The following is a 17,664-nucleotide window of genomic DNA, read 5'->3' on the forward strand; positions in this document are numbered from 1 at the left end:
GCTAACCAATCAGCACTCAGTAACAGTAATGCTAACCAATCAGCTCTCAGTAGCAGTAATGCTAACCAATCAGCGCTCAGTAGCAGTAATGCTAACCAATCAGCGCTCAGTAGCAGTAATGCTAACCAATCAGCACTCAGTAACAGTAATGCTAAACAATCAGCTCTCAGTAGCAGTAATGCTAACCAATCAGCACTCAGTAACAGTAATGCTAAACAATCAGCTCTCAGTAGCAGTAATGCTAACCAATCAGCGCTCAGTAGCAGTAATGCTAATCAATCAGCACTCAGTAGCAGTAATGCTAACCGATCAGCACTCAGTAGCAGTAATGCTAACCGATCAGCACTCAGTAGCAGTACTGGTTAGTTTTTTCTCATCGTAGGTTTTTCTCGTTACTTTCTCTCTCTTTGTTGGGCTTTCTTTTTCCTCTTCTTTTTTTCTTTCTTTCTTTTTTTTCTTTCTTTCTTTCTTTCTTTTTTTACTACTTTCTTACTTTCTTTTCTTTAACTACTTTTCTCTTTTTCTTTCTCTCGTCTCTTTTCATTCTTTCCTTTCTCCTATTCTTTCATTCATCCCTAAACTCCTGCACTGTTATGGTCAGCCACAGTGAGCTGCAGGAATGCTTTGGTCAGTAATGCTGTGAGCAGCAGCAGCAGTGAATGTAAATGAATGACTGTAGTTCACAGTAACTGCTGCCTTTAATTCACTTTTAGTCTGAGTAGCATTTTTGAGTGAAACACTCCATTAAAACCTCCTTCAAACACTGTGTTTATTTCTGTTTCTGCTCTGATTTGTAGACTGATATCTTTTGGCTTCACTTTTGGGATTTGCTTCGTCCGGCTTCTCCAAAAGCAATTCATTGTTAAGAACAGCTTAAAGGGTTCTTTTAATTTCTTCAACCTGAGATCCACTTTAGCTGAGAAACCATGTTTGTATGTTTTTATGTAGAAAAAACATTCTTTTTTACATGATCACCTTCCAACCTCCACCTTCGCAGTGACGTTATAAGGAGTGTTTCAGTCCACATTGCTGATAAAATGAGGCACAAGCTAATCAGAACAGAGCTCATTTACATACATCAGTCTTAAAGGCATAGTAACACAAATTATTAAGGCATACAGAGACAACAGAAAATGGTCCCGTGTCAGATATATGCTCTTTAAGGCTAATATATGTAAATGAGCTTTATCGTGATTGGCTGCCCTCTACTGTGTCACATAAAGCAGTCTGGGCTGAAACACTCTTAATAACTTCACTGTGAGTGGGCGGGGCTAAACTGCTGTTGGCCAAATAAGTGGATATATGGGTGTTGGTTTTTGTGACATCACAAAAACAATGACAGGCTGTTGTGCAGCTTAGTTTCCTCCGGTCTGTATAGACTGGAGAGCAAACGGTACATTTAGAAACTCTCTTTTTTTCACAATATGAGCCCTTTAACCCTCTGGGGTCCACAAACTCACCTGCACATCAAATTCTGCATCTCTATATCTGTGTTTGTATCTTTGTGATGATCCAGCTCAGAAATCCAGTTCAAACACTTCCTGAATCTGTAGAGTCGCCCTTTCCATTCCATCTTATCACGAGATCATACGAGACTCACATCCGGAGTTATGAGCCTATGAAGAGGGGCTGAGATACACATCATCTGCCTCTCACCGTGTGGAACTGGTGGATTCGTGTGTCCGTCTACATTCTGTGTGAAACTGACCAACGGACACTCAGGAAATCACTAAGGACTGACCATCACGCCGGAAACCCTTCATTCTTCATTCAGTCCACATCGGAGACTCGTGTGAAACGGCGTGCAGAGAGTTTACAGCTGCTGAAGCTGCTGCAGCGGTTTTGGAAAGTAGTGACGAAGATAACGGAGCATTTAGATATGAAACATATGAGGATCATGTTATATGAAGAGCCTTTAAAGGAGAGTTTAAGAAGAGATGAACAAATCAAAGAAATGATCTCAGACCACAGAGGGTTAACTGTTCAGACTGATATGTGGTTTACTGCTTTCAGGATAAAGAACTATAACCAGCCACCCAAAATAGAAGCTGAGGCCCATGCGTCCTACGAAGGACACTCCGAATGTTTTAATAAGTGTGTTGCCAAACTCTATAAAAACGAAGCAGACTGTAACTGTTCCCCAGAGCATGATGGCAGACAATCGCACATATTCATGATTTAGAATCATGTATGACTGCAAAAAAATTGCTGACTCATGTTTCATTACAGAGCCAGAAAAAGAGGAGATAAATGTATAATGTTCACTTTCCATCTGCAGTTCCAGGAATGGAATCTATACTAAACAGGAAATCCCTTCATAATGTGTCGCAGCATTTGCCAGAGAGGGTTGCCAGATCTCTCACTCAGGACTCGTATGAAACCTGACGCTGCCATGAACAAAAGGGACCTTTCTGTCATCGTGTCCCCACAGACGGCCTTCAGAGGCCGCGCTGTTTGAACAGGTGTCTGTGTGAATGTGTCGCTCACCTTGATCTCAAAGTTCTCGTGGATATGAGGGAGGAAGACCATCTCCTCTTCGTCCCACAGCTGTCTGTCGTCGGTCTGGATCCGCCCCCTGATTCTCCACCGCTGGCGGCCCAACCGGATCAACACCTACACAGAGGTCCAGCTCGGTTTGAGTGCGCATGTGTACTGTATGCACAGTAAGGTCTCACACTGTTTGCACTTAAAGCGTTTCAGTTTATGCTGCTGCTACAATGAGGCACAAGCCAATCAGAACAGAGCTCATTTACATATATGTCTTAAAGGCACAGTAACAAAAATTATAAGGAACAACGAGACAAGAGAGTTCCTTGTAGGATATACACATGATATATATAAATATATGTAGGACTGATATATGTAAATGAGCTTTGTTGTGATTGGGTGCCCTCTACTGTGTCTCAAAAATCAGTCTGGGATAAACCAGAGCTGGTTTATGAGAAGTCTGGCCACATCCTATTTCCAGCGTTATATCAAAAACATGACGGCAAAACGCCAGAGGGCGCCTGCGAGTGAGTCCTCTATGAATGGGAGTGAATGGAGCCCAAAAAGTTAAAATAGTTTCTAATCACTCGCCCAGAACTCACCTTTAATTTTAGAAAGTAGAAGGATGGATTTCACTAAAAAAGTTTTTCTGCAGCAAACGGGTTTTGGGCAGCAGGACGCTCACAATACTGCTACTGAGTGCTGATTGGCTGGCGAGCGGAGCTCACAAACATCATGAACATACATTAGGCGCTGCTTTAAACTCCTATAACTCAAGTTTAAAAGCTCTTAAAAATATAACAGCAGTGTTAAAATGTGTTATGCTGCTCTGTCTTCAGGAAATGAATTAATTATTTTACATTAAAGATGTTTAAACATTTATAAACTATGATTTTGCTCAAATTCTCCATCTTAACCCATTCATTTTGGACTTGCTCGGGAGCGCCCTCTAGCGTTTGAGAAAACCGGGCAGACATTACAGAGTGGATATTCTCCTCTCTACAAGTCCTCTGATAAATCACCCCTTATAGCTTCAGTGTGAGTGGGCGGGTCTAAATAGTTGTTGGCTGAATAGGCGGATATATGAAACTGTGTTAGTTTTTGTTTTTGTTAAGTTTCTTTAGAACGAAGCGTTTCACACCAAATCACTCTGAACGACTCTGTTTACATCTTAACCACTTCATTATCTAGGATTTGTGAAAATTCAGTGGAGGAAACTGAACTGTATGTCGTCTACGCTGACTGGCTGACTGGCTGACTGGTCCTGCAACCTCATTCCACTTTACAGGGGACGGTGAGGTCACTGGAAACCTGGCCTACAGCATATAATCCAAATAGTTCATGAAATAGGGAGTTTCTATGATTCGTCTTGGCATCAGAGAGTCCCAACTGCATTCTCCTCCTCATTTACCTGAAGCTCAGAGCTGCAGCGCTGCTGCAGATTAAGATTTCCATCAGTCTGAGTTTTAGAAAACTGAGGACTAAAAACTAAAAGTGACCCAGAAACAGAACTCCTACACAAAACTGCTGAGAGCATTCACTGACCTCATACTGATCCCCCGGGCACAGACGAGCGAAGCCTATCAGCCCTGCCAGAGAGAGAGAGAGAGAGAGAGAGAGAGAGAGAAAGAGAGAGGGAAGGAGAGAGAGAGAGAAAGAGAGTAGAGAGCAAGAGAGAGAGAAATAGAGAAGGAGAGAGAGTAGAGAGAAAGACAGAGAGAGAGAGACATAGAGAGAGGAGGAGAGAGAGGAGAAACAGTTTTGTGTATTAAACAGGAAAAGCTCAGAAATGCAGTCTGTAGGAGAGAAAGTGATCTGTACCTTTCATTTTGATCTGCAGTTCACCCAGAAGGATCTCCAGCTCTCCCTCCATCGCACACATATCCTGCAAACACAAACACTGCTGAGCTTCGACCACCTGGCGGCACATAGCAGCACCATATTCACAGCCAGTAATTCAAATTACACAACTGGTATCATTGTTATTTATTATCAGGAACTCACAATAATTAACAGTAATTTTTCAGTCCAAAATGCTGTATTCATTATTTTATTGTGAAATCAATTTACTTAATTACATCTTCTGTAATAACACAGTAATTTACTGTAAACATAAATTTACAATAAATTACTGGTTGCTGAGTTGCTTTACTTTTACAGTCGTGTAAAAATGCATCCAGTCCAGCTGAAAGTGGAGTCACAGTCTGCAGTTTTCTGTGGTTATTTACTGTAATGGAACTACAGTAATTTACTGTAATTTTACAGTGATTTTTTTTACAATAGCCTATTTTAGTCCATATTTAATTACATCCTATTTTCTTACAGTAACTCAAGGTCAATATAAATATATATGAAATGAAAAAAAATGTCTGTATCTGTATTCAGTCCAGGTTTTTACATTTTTAGGAGCTTTTAGAGTACTTACACCCTAAGATAAAAAAACACACATAATCTTTAAAAGGAACACAGTAGATGATTCATTATTTACAATTTTTAAAATCGGCGCACAACGTGTAGCAAACATGCTTATTAGACAAGCTCTAAAGTGGACCTCAATTAACAGCTTCTTTACAAACCCCGAAGTTCCTACTAAAGCCTGAGTAGACTGATAAATCAATATGATCAGTTATTAATCTCAGTGTTACTGAGCTCTGCTAAAGCCTGAGTAGACTGATAAATCAATGTGATCGGTTATTAATCTCAGTGTTACTGAGCTCTGCTAAAGCCTGAGTAGACTGATAAATCAACGTGATTGGTTATTAATCTCAGCGTTACTGAGCTCTGCTAAAGCCTGAGTAGACTGATAAATCAATGTGATCAGTTATTAATCTCAGCGTTACTGAGCTCTGCTGAAAGCCTGAGTAGACTAATAAATCAACGTGATCAGTTATTAATCTCAGCGTTACTGAGCTCTGCTAAAGGACCCTGTATTCAGTATTCAGCCATCTCCATTTTGCCCAACCCTTCATATCTATAATAGTGTTCTTCTCTGTTATGAAATACATCTCAGACAGTTTAGACTGGAGTTTCTCCACACAGGTAACTCTACCAGGTCACTGAGGCTGATGCTCAACCTGGCTAACACGTGTCTGACTGTGTATACAAGCCGCTGTGTGTTTTTCTTTTCATGAGTGTTTAAATGAATGACTTTGCCCTCAAATGACCTGAATCCTAAACGGCAGCTCCAGCAGTGCTGCGTAACCTCTGCCTCCACAATGTGTCTGATGTGTTAACTTTAAACATCATTTGCAGAAACAGACTCTGAAACTTTTTACGGCAACACTTTATTTGGATGGTCCACTGTAGATGCTTTGTAAATGCTCAGTCTGTCTTTAAGTAACATTCAACTACATATCTGTTAAATAAACAACTGAACTTCAAGTTAGTATGAAAGATTTTATTAAATCTAACCCTAAGCTTAACCTTAACCTCAAGGCAAAACCTACACCTACTCCTAACCCTGACCATAACCACAATGTTGTTGATAATTAACTGAACATCACCAGAAAGTTCGTTAGTGATTTAGGTATCTGTAGAGCATCTATAGGGGACCATCCGAATAAAGTGTGCCCCTTTATACCTCCTTTTGATACTAGCCTAGCTCTGTAGAGTGATCTTCATTCATAGTGAACTGGGAAAATCTGCCTTTAGTTCCAGAGCACCAGCAACCTGGAACTCACAGGAAACACTACAGCTCAGCTCACTGGGTCACTCAGTCAGTTTAAACTATGACTCTCTAACCACCTCCACTCTGCCTGCTTTTACTTGATTGTCACTATTAACATCTTATTATTTTAGTTATTTTATTTATTTTTTATTTATTTACTTGTGTATTTATTATTATTATTTGTATTCTTATTCTTGTTTTAACTATTTTATTATTATTTCAGTCATTTTAATTAATTTTAGTTTCCTTTTTTGATCTTATCCTCCTTTTGTTTTATTTATCTTCTTTTGATTTTATTAACTTTCACCTTTTAGTTACATTTTAATTAATGTTTTATATTTTCTACTGTTTTTATGTATTTTTATTTTTAATGTTACATTTTTTTATACTTACCTGATTTGAGTCATTTTTATTACTACATTACTACTTTTATTATTTGATGTGTTCTTACACATCATCAATCCTCTTTTCCTGTATCAACTCGGCATCATTGTAAATGAGGGTCACCCTCAATGTTCTCTGAGGTTTAAAGGTTTATTTATGTAGCGCTTTTTATAACAGGCATTGTCACAAAGCAGCTTCACTGGAAAATCCGAGTCTGAGTCCCCATGAGCTAAAAGCCTTCTTCTACAGTCCAGTAGGAAATGGTACAGCATTAGAGATGGGACAGTTACCAGTTTTAATTCTATATCACTATATAAAACTCCAATTGTTTCTAATTTTAAAGGGCCCATATCCTCCAATTTTCTCTTTTAGGTAAGTATTTTAAGTCCACTTATGATGTTATGTGTATTTTTTGTACCAAAAACAGTCACATGACCATTTTGCATCCTCTCTTTATCCCTGGGAATTAAAGATGCTGATTTTGTTACTGTGCTAATATATGTAAATGGCTCTCTTCTGATTGGCTGTCTTGTGTCATGCAAGTAGATCAGGCTGAAACACTCCCTATTATATGAGTGGGTGAGTCTAAACTGCTGTCGGCTGTTTAGTATACATAAATGTGTTTTTTGTGTATAAAACATTGCCTGTCTACAAATATGAATTTTGATGAAATAGTTTATTAAAACTAAAATGTGTTGTGCTTTACTCCCCCTATAATACCTGTGGTGAAATGTTTACTAGTGCTTCTTAAACATTTTGGAATAATCTAAGAAAGCTGTGATTCTGAAAAACATTATAATCTTAGTTTCTGATATTATGGTAGAAAGTTTAATAACGTTCCATTGCTGTAGAGCATATCTGACCCTCTCGTATCGGCAGGGATTTGGTTTCATATGGCAGAGAAAATAAACTGCTAGATAGGTTTCATTGTTCCTTTAAACATGCTATATTATATGTATGTGCTGTATGTATGTGTGTATGTGTACCTCCAGGCTGTGTCTGTGGTTGCGGCTGAGCTCCAGCAGACTCTCTCTGGACGCTCGTGAGGACGGAGAGAGGGAGAACGCTCGCTTCATGTTCACTGCTCCCTGACACAGTCGCCATTGGATACAATACGTCTCATACAGCTCTTCCACCTGTATCCAGCCACAACAAACATATACATTTCCATTCCGTATGATCATGTCCAAGGATACAATATATCTGGGAACATATGTTTGAATCTCTTTCAAAGGGTTATGTAATAAACAGTGAGTCAGATCCTCATATAGGCATTCTGGGAGCAACAAAGTACTTCAGTGATAAATATTAAATGCACATAATATTGCTTTGAATGAGCTACAATGTATATATTGTATAGATTTCTTTTGATGTGAAGCTGAAAGATTTAGATTTAACATGAGTTTAATTTTTAAATAAAAAAACATTGTTCAAAAATTTTCAGTTTCATGTCACTAAATGACACAAAACACAGAGTTTTAGTCATATAATCGTGAGAATCATCATATTTTCTGCAGTTCAGCACTTTTTAGTGTTTTAATCATAAATATGATGATTTTCTGTGTGAACAGCTGTTCAAAGCTGTGTTTGCTGGTCATGTACTGGCTGAGTTTCTGAGCTAAAGGTGTCACTGAAACAGTCACTACTGAAACATTTGGTAAAGTTTGGTAGAGTTATGATTGTTTTGGTAGCAACAAAATGGAAAGTTCAATCATAAGTTTTAATAAAATAGGTTTAGAGTCACTCAGGGCAAAAGGACTAAAGTCCAAGATCAGTTAAAAGTCCCAAATGTTACTGCCTTTGAGCCAGTTGGGTAGAATCATCCACACAGAACATTGTCCAACAACCAATCAGATTTTAGAACCTGAATCGTGTGTATAATTTAACAACTAGCTATAATTAATGACTGTAATCAAAGCCCAAATGCTGAATAGGAGTTCAAATTAGACAGCATTACCTTACTAATTTGGAACTCCAGCCGGCGTATGTATCTTTCCAGGGCTCTGATCTCCTGTTGTCAGAAAAACAGAAATGTATTTATTCATTGGATTTGACACCCAGCTTTGCCAAACTGGGGGACAAAACTTTGAGAGATCTCTAACATGTGTGCGTTACAGAACCAAAGTCAGTCTCACCTTCTCCAAGTCATAGAAAAAAGCCTAGAAGACAAAGAAGAAAATATATTACTTTACATGTTTAAAATAGTGGAAATTGATTATTCTACAGGGGGCAGTAGAGAGCGCCCTGACCAGTTGTCTCACTGTCTGGCACGGAAACTGCAGTGTCTCCAAACCTACGACCCTATAGGATGGCTGAGAAGACCATTGAGGTGTCTTTACACACCATCTATGCCTCCTACCACAAGCGCTGCATCCGCAAGGCTGCCAGCATTGTGGACGACCCCTCTCTGATGGGCTCTTCACTCTCCTGACATCTGGCAGAGCATCCATTTCACCAACACCAGACTGCTTCTTTACTGAGATGGTCAGATTACTGAATGCACTGTACTGACATACACCTGGACTAATCTAGACCCTCTCCAACATCCAGCTGAACTGAATGAGTGCCTCTCCAACATCTGCCTGGACTAATCTAGACCCTCTCCAATGTCCACCTGGACTAATCTAGACCCTCTCCAACATCCACCTGGACAAATCTAGACTGTCTCCAACATCCACCTAAACTGATCTAGACTGTCTCCAACATCCACCTAAACTGATCTAGACCCTCTCCAACATCCACCTGGACTGATCTAGACCCTCTCCAATATCCACCTAAACTGATCTAGACCTTTCCAACATCCACCTAAACTGATCTAGACCCTCTCCAATATCCACCTAAACTGATCTAGACCTTTCCAACATCCACCTAAACTGATCTAAATCCTCTCCAACATCCACCTGGACTGATTTAGTCCCTCTTCAACATCCACCTAAACTGATCTAGACTCTCTCCAACACCATCTGGACTGATTTAGTCCCTCTCCAACATCCACCTAAACTGATCTAGACCTTTCCAACATCCACCTAAACTGATCTAAATCCTCTCCAACATCCACCTGGACTGATTTAGTCCCTCTTCAACATCCACCTAAACTGATCTAGACTCTCTCCAACACCATCTGGACTGATTTAGTCCCTCTCCAACATCCACCTAAACTGATCTAGACTCTCTCCAACATCCACCTAAACTGATCTAGATCCTCTCCAACATCCGCCTGGACTGATTTAGTCCCTCTTCAACATCCACCTAAACTGATCTAGACTCTCTCCAACATTCACCTAAACTGATCTAGATCCTCTCCAACATCCGCCTGGACTGATTTAGTCCCTCTCCAACATCCACCTAAACTGATCTAGACTCTCTCCAACATCCACTGGGACTAATCTAGACCCTCTACAGCATCCACCTAAACTGATCTAGACTCTCTCCAACATCCACCTAAACTGATCTAGATCCTCTCCAACATCCGCCTGGACTGATTTAGTCCCTCTTCAACATCCACCTAAACTGATCTAGACTCTCTCCAACATCCACCTAAACTGATCTAGACTCTCTACAACATCCACTGGGACTAATCTAGACCCTCTACAGCATCCACCTAAACTGATCTAGGCCTTCTCCAACATCCACCTGGACTGATCTAGACCCTCTCCAACATCCAGCTAGACTAATCTAGACCCTCTCCAACACCACCTGGACTGATTTAGACCCTCTCCAACATCCAGCTAGACTAATCTAGATTCTCTCCAACATCTGCCTGGACTGATCTAGACCCTCTCCATATATATGCATGTGTGTATGTACATATATGTGACGCCGAGCTGCAAATACTGTTTTGTTGTCCTGTCTAGTATTTATTGTCCTGTGTATTTATTGTCCTGTGTATTTATTGTCCTGTGTATTTATTGTCCTGTGTGTTCACTGTCTGGTATATTTATTGTCCTGTGTATTTATCGTCCTGTGTATTTATTGTCCTGTGTGTTCACTGTCTGGTGTATTCATTGTATATTCTGCACTCCTCTGCACTCTGTAGTTCTGTGTAATGTGCTGCTGCTGTGTGTTTGTGTATATGTTTCCTTCCAATGTATACGAGTTACATTGAGGAGTGACAAACAGTGTCTGGACTGTACAGATGACCGTGATCTGATGATGCTAACCTGCCACAATCAAAGACTAAAAAGAGCATGTGCCTAGAGAGAGATGACGGTTCTAATGTGAGAGCTGTAACTCCTAATACTGCTGATAGATTAATAAAGCTCACAAAAAGAACAGAGGATAAAAATTAGTCAGGACAATTTGCTGGAGCACTCAAATAAAGTCTGCCTCACCAGTCTGGAGTTCCTTTTAGTGTCTCTCTGCTGGGATGAGAGGAAGTCCAGCTCCATCTGATGTCCTTCCAGATACTCCCTAAGAGCAAACAGTTAATATAATCTGTTAATGTCATCTAATACACCTGCAAATAGAACTCAACACAGCCTCTACCTTCGGAGAAGCACAGACTGATGAATTAAACATCCCACATCTGCTTGTTGTCCCTACTTACAGCTCTGTCTGTGGACCATTTTTAGACTTTACAGTTTGGTTAAGAGTTTTCACTGCACAGGTTCAAGATCTTATTAACCCCTTTATGCAGAAAGAAGAAAATAATTTATTCTGCTTTTGATTTTACTCTTCTTATTAAGTAATACAATCTCTAAATGCTGTTATCACTCCCATACATCTGTATACAAACAAACACACCTTGGTAAATTACATGTTTTGCTGATTTTCTGAGTGAAGATAAATAAACACATTGGCTACAGAGAAACACAGTTAAATATGGCATTTCTCTGAAAATATTTACTCACAATTTCTATTTTTCTTGCTGAGTTTAACATATTGAAAAAAAAACATAAAATAAAAAATATAAAATGTGCTATAACTTTTGCACATCCCACATTTTATACTTCGTTTTTCACCCAGTATATCAAATTCAGCTAATAAACAGTAATTGTGTATTAAATTATGTATGGAAAATTAACAAAACTTGGAGTTTGATCAGTGGTGCCCAAATTTTGTATACAGCTGTATCTACATTAAAATAAAATGATCTAACAGAGCCAAAATTTCATTGTCTATGACCATTTAGAGCAACAAAACATAGGAATACACCCCAGAATTCTTCTACTGATACTCTGACTGAACACATGTTTACAATATCAAAAATAGACTATTATTGATTTGAATTTTGGTCTGAATGTATGTTTGTATGTTACGCCAGAGCTGGTTTATGAGGAGGCTGGCCACATCCTTTTTCCCCCATTATATCAAAAACAGGACGGCAAAACAGCAGAGGGCGCCGTGAGGGAGTCCTAAATGACTAGGGGTGAATGGAGCGAAACGGCTAAAAACAAAAAGTTAAAATAGTTTCTAATCACTCGCCCAAAACTTTCCTTTAATCTTAGAAAGCAGAAGGATTTATTTTACTAAAAAAGCAAAGAAATATCACCTGTATGTTTCCTTTATTCTACAGGGTTTTGGGTAGCAGGACGCTAAGATTAATGCTACTGAGTGCTGATTGGTTGGCGAGCGGAGCAGCTCATTGGCTGTTTGCACTCACTGACATCGTGAACATACATGAGGGGCTGTTTTAAACTCCTATAACTCGAGTTTAAAAGCTCTTAAAAATATAAGAGCGGTGTTAAAATGTTTTATGCTGCTCTGTGTTCAGGAAATTATTGCATTCTTTTACATTAAAAATGTTTAATCATTTATAAACTATGATTTTACACAAATGCTCCATCTTAACCCATTCATTTTGGACTCGCTCGGGAGCGCCCTCTAGTGTTTGAGAAACCCTGAAGACATAGCAGAGTGGAAATTCTCCTCTCTACAAGTTCCCTGATCATGCATCTCTCAAGCTCCGACTCACCCAAAGACTCCATTTCCCAGGATCCTCTGTGAGATCATGTGACTGTAGAACCTCCGCAATCCACCCATCACCGTTCACAATCACCTGAATTTTGATCTGTTCCACCTGCTTTGTGTGTCATGTGACTAGCCTTAGTTTAGTTTATAAGCCTGGGCTTTAGACTAGATTCTTTGCGAAGTATTGCTTCTACTACACTCTCAGAAAAAAGGTCCTAAACTGTCTCTGGGGCAGTCCCCCTCTTGTCACTGGGGTGGGACCCTCAAGGCTCCATCTCAGTACCTTTAGTCAGGGAACATAACTGAACCATAATCCACTGAAATGATATGTTCTAAGCTGTACTGACTCCACACACCCCGTCTCGTCTCCAGGCTTTTATTTTACTGTTCTGTTTAAAACATTCGGTTATGAAAAGATACAAATACGAACTTTTCACCTGGAAAAACTTATTTAAGGTTCACAATCAGACCTTAAAACCACTGTTGTACCTTTGAGGGAACGTCTACACTGTTTGTACCTTGCTGAACGAGAAATGTACCTGAACAGAACCTTTATTTCTAACAGTGTAGTGAAGCTACTAAGCATTTCCTGCGTGCTATTTCGTTCTATTGTGTTCTGCCTGTGCTTCTGGATTTTCTGATTTTTTGCCTTATTTGCCTTTGCCCTTTTTTTGGATCCGGTCGCCTGATCACTTCCTTGAAATGTTTGTTCTTTTCTGTCTTTGGTCTTTTTTGGATTTGACCTACACCTGTTCACCGACTACACTTCTTGTCAAACCCTTTACAAGTAAAGCCTCGTTCCTCGTTTTTTACTGCGAACGTCTGGCTGGTTCTGTCATGTTAGATTGTACAGAATTGCTGCTCTGCTTCTAATAACTATATCAGTATTATCTCTGCTTCTTCCAGAGACCATGTGTGAACAGGATACAAACTAACTCTACTTTGCCTTTTACTGTACTGCATTAACACTTCATACATGTTTTTCCTTTCAGTCTCATCAGTTTCTTAATGAGTTTAACTAGAACCAAAACACAGAGGAAATAAAAGGGACCATATTTAAATCTAAGGCATCAAAAGAGATAGTATTAAGCCAAAAATGTACAAAGTCATCATTTATAGAGTCCTTTTTTATTGGGATTTCCATTCGTTTTTTACATTCTTATTTAAGTGGTCTTTTTGATTTCTTTTAAAGTTGAAAGATTTAGATTTATCAGGACTTTAATTTTTGAATACAAAAATGCTGCCCCACATTTTCATGTCGCTACCAAAACACAGAGGGTTTTAGTCTGTGGGCGGAGCCTTATTTTAGCCACACCCCTGTATTTTAGAGCAGGAAGTGAGGCTGCATCCCTGTCCCTCATGGCCACATGGTGAGCAGTTAGATCCCATTGTTTTGAAGTAAATGTGTCCCAAACTCTGAAAATCGGTGTGGAACATTAAGAATTGTCAGTACTGAAACACATATTTTGTGCTATTAAGTAAACTTTTTAGTGTTTTAATTAAAAATATGATGACTTTATGTGTGAACAGCTGTTCAATGCTTTTTTTTTTTCATCTCAAAATGAGCTAAAATTGTCGCTGAAACAGTCACAGCTGACACATTTGGTACAGTTTGGTAGAGTTATGATTGTTTTGGCAGTGACAAAATGGAACATTCATTAATTTTATTAAAATAATCATAATTAGGGTGTAGGGTCACTCAGTCCAGTAAATGTGACTTTGAACCAGTTTGTAAAAATAATCCGTTTATTTGAAGATAATGATTGGTACATACTTGAGCCCCTTCCGTAAGGCCTGGAAGATTCTGTCCACCTGCTCAGGCTGCTGACCCCAAATACCGCCAACCATCCGAGCAGAAGAGGGGATTCTGGGAGATTTCCCTGCCTGAGCTTTGGTTCGTAGAGAACCACGGGTTGAAGACAGCCTTTAAACAGAGAAGAGAAGAGAAGAGAAGAGAAGAGAAGAGAAGAGAAGAGAAGAGAAGAAAGGGAAAGAGAAGAGAAGAGAAGAGAGGGAAAGAGAAGAGAAGAGAGGGAAAGAGAAGAGAAGAAAGGGGAAGAGAAGAGAAGAGAAGAGAGGGAAAGAGAAGAGAAGAGAAGAGAAGAAAGGAGAAGAGAAGAAAGGGAAAGAGAAGAGAAGAGAAGAAAGGAGAAGAGAAGAGAAGAGAAGAAAGGAGAACAGAAGAGAAGAGAGGGAAAGAGAAGAAGAGAGAAGAGAAGAGAAGAGAAGAGAAGAGAAGAGAAGAGAAGAGAAGAGAAGAGAAGACAGAAGAGAAGAGAAGAGAGGGAAAGAGAAGAGAAGAGAAGAAAGGAGAGGAAAAGAGAAGAGAAGAAGAGAGAAGAGAAGAGAAGAGAAGAAGAGAGAAGAGAAGAGAAGAGAAGAAAAAGAAAGAGAAGAGAAGAGAAGAAAGGAGAGGAGAAGAGAAAAAAGAAGAGAGAAGAGAAGAGAAGAAAGGAGAGGAAAAGAGAAGAGAAGAAGAGGGAAGAGAAGAGAAGAAGAGAAAAGAGAAGAGAAGAAAGGAGAGGAGAAGAGAAAAAAAGAAGAGAGAAGAGAGAGAGAGAAGAGAAGAGAAGAGAAGAGAATTGTATGTTATAACATCAGAATATGTTTGTGTGTCAGGAATTAAAGCTCCATCTGCAGCGAAATCCCCAAACTCCTCTAAATCTCTCTGGACTAGCGTGGCCTGTCAGAAGATGCGAGCGCTGAGTGAAGAACTCAGTGACTCCACAGCATAAATAAACTCCTCTCTGCAGGAAATGCATTCCTGCGCGCGGCTCAGGGGGTCAGTAGATGACACCAGCTCTTGCATTCAGAGCAGGATTTACATTCCGCCTCTCAGTGATGTAGATGTTATTGATGTGCTGTAACGCAGGGCCCCCTCAGTGAAACACGACAGACACGCAAAAACTTCCAAAACATGTTCGGATATCATGCAGGTCACATGGGAAAATATGAAAACATTCTTTGCAGATGCTTCTGTTATCTTGCATAATTAGAACGGCACATATAAAAACACTGCAACTGCAACAATCCAAACATTTTAGCACTTAAACGGTTTCTTTAGGTGGAGATGGGGACACGAGTCAGTGACTCAGACTCTAATCACTTTAACTGACTTGTGATGCAACCTTAAATGACTTGCAGCCCAGATTAAAGACTTGAATTTCAACCTGAGAAAAATACACAAATAAAACTGATTAAAAGACACACTTAAAAAAGAAGGTTCTTTAAGAGTTCTTTAGTAAAGGCAATGGTTCTTCTTAGAACCATGAGTTCTATATAAAACCGTTTCATGCTTAAATGGTTCTTTGCATGGTGAAATGGTTCTTCAGATTGCTGGACAATGTGTTGTATACGGTTCTACATAGAACCTTTTTGAAAATGCGTCGACACTCTTAAGAATGATAGTTCTTCAAGGACTCTGTAGTAAAGAAAATGGTTCTATACAGAACCACGAACACTCTAACAACCCTTTGCATGATTAAAGGGTTCTTTGCACCATTTAACGGTTCTTCTGATTGATGGAGACTGTGTTGTATATGGTTCTATATAGGTGTCAAGCCTGTAACAATAGAAGAACCATTTTTGATGCTTTATAAAACCATATAAAACACATTCTCCATCAATCTGAAGAACGCTTTCATGATGCAGAGAACACTTTAATCATGCAAAGGGTTCTCTAAGTGTTCATGGTTCTACATAGCATCATTTTCTTTACTAAAGAACCCATAAAGAAGCTTTTTTAATTTGTGTTTATTGGCAGCCAAAATAGGTTCTTGTATTGTTAAAAACATGACATCATAACAATCGTAGAACCCTCTTTGGTGCCTTATGGAACCGTTTTGAGCAGCACACTTCTTTTCATAGTTTTCTATATAGAAACACACAGTGCAGTTGTAAAGCACTGCTCTCGCCTGGTGCTCTGCCATTTTTTAACCAATGAGGTTTAAGATAAAAAAAAAATCAACAACTTTTTTGTTAAGCACTCACAAAAGTGTGCCGTATGTCCTCCACAGCTGACCAATCAATATCTAGGATGCTTTCTCTCTAGGCACTTATTCAACATGGAGTAGGGGAGTGTGGGGAGCAACCTAACACAAGGCACAGTTTAACCAACTTTTAATGTTGTTATAGAGGGTCAAGCAGCATGAGCTTCTGACCACATTACCACATTTCCCAGCCGCAGTCTCCCACCAAAATTCAGAGCGATTGGTCAGCGTTGTAAAGAAATCTGAGCCAAAGAGTGTTTTGAGGGCATGTAAGTCATTTTTTGGTTACTGAGCTGTTTGTGTGAATCACAAAATCCAGCCTCATATCACTTTAATCTCCACCTTGTTTCCTACAGCGCAGCACCGTTTAGAAGCAGCTGACGAGCTCACAGCAAGTGCAGCTGGGCTTCAGTCCAGCCTCCGCACTGTGGGGTTAGTTCTTACACAGCCTTACAGCTCAGACACCTTCAGTACACAAAGACCAATAAAGGACATTCAGTCTTTTTGTTTAATAAGTATATGAATGAAATTGACATAATGAGCTGGTAAAGCTGTAGTTATTCAGAAACAATGTTCATATTTTACTGATATTTGATGTTTTTATTTACTGGACAAAAATAAATCTGTCATTGTTTGACACACAGTCTCATGTCAGTGTTCATATATAACGACTGATCCGTCTGTCTGTCTTATAGATGATAATATGTAGTGCAGTACGGCTGGAAAATATATTTGTTTCTTACAACATAGAATTCTATTGAATTAACTCTGTTTGCACTGATTGATCAGACTTTTCTAGCAGACTTTTCTAGACTTTTCTGACCCTCTGTCTGTTACAGTGAACCCACCCATGGGCTAAACTGGAACACTGCACCTCCCATCATTTTGGGTGGAATTGTACATGAACGTTAGGAGCTGGAAACAAAGTTTCAGTGTTTTTTTGTAGCAGAGATGTATGAAGACATGATCATTCCAACTAAAACTGAAGTTTTTTAACGTATTGTGCCAAAAAACGAAATATGTTAGGTTGTGCCCCTCTCCCCCCCTAAAACTAGTCTGGGCTTTTTTCTAACACCTCGACAGCTGACAAAACACGGCCACACTCTGAACATGAAAAGAGCTTTCCAGTTATTGTTCTAGCCATTATTTTTGTGATGTCACAAAAACCAACACATTTACATATATCCACTTACTCAGCCTACAGCAGTTTAGCCCCGCCCACTCACA

The 17,664-nt window shown here is 39.4% G+C and overlaps 1 protein-coding gene across 1 annotated transcript in view; it reads right to left on the reverse strand.

Moving 5' to 3' along the window:
* Window positions 1–17,664, reverse strand: part of ripor3 (RIPOR family member 3) — a 107,456-nt gene that overhangs the window by 45,308 nt on the left and 44,484 nt on the right. The window contains exons 3-10 of the mRNA XM_036571586.1: window positions 14,223–14,372; window positions 10,870–10,948; window positions 8,674–8,697; window positions 8,496–8,549; window positions 7,525–7,674; window positions 4,309–4,372; window positions 4,033–4,076; window positions 2,488–2,613 (exon numbers count right to left, since the gene is read on the reverse strand). Coding sequence (XP_036427479.1) covers window positions 2,488–2,613; window positions 4,033–4,076; window positions 4,309–4,372; window positions 7,525–7,674; window positions 8,496–8,549; window positions 8,674–8,697; window positions 10,870–10,948; window positions 14,223–14,372 — 691 coding nt within the window. The remainder of the gene's footprint in view (window positions 1–2,487; window positions 2,614–4,032; window positions 4,077–4,308; window positions 4,373–7,524; window positions 7,675–8,495; window positions 8,550–8,673; window positions 8,698–10,869; window positions 10,949–14,222; window positions 14,373–17,664) is intronic.

Source organism: Colossoma macropomum, unplaced genomic scaffold (genome assembly GCF_904425465.1).
Source record: "Colossoma macropomum unplaced genomic scaffold, Colossoma_macropomum, whole genome shotgun sequence".
NCBI lineage: Eukaryota > Metazoa > Chordata > Actinopteri > Characiformes > Serrasalmidae > Colossoma > Colossoma macropomum.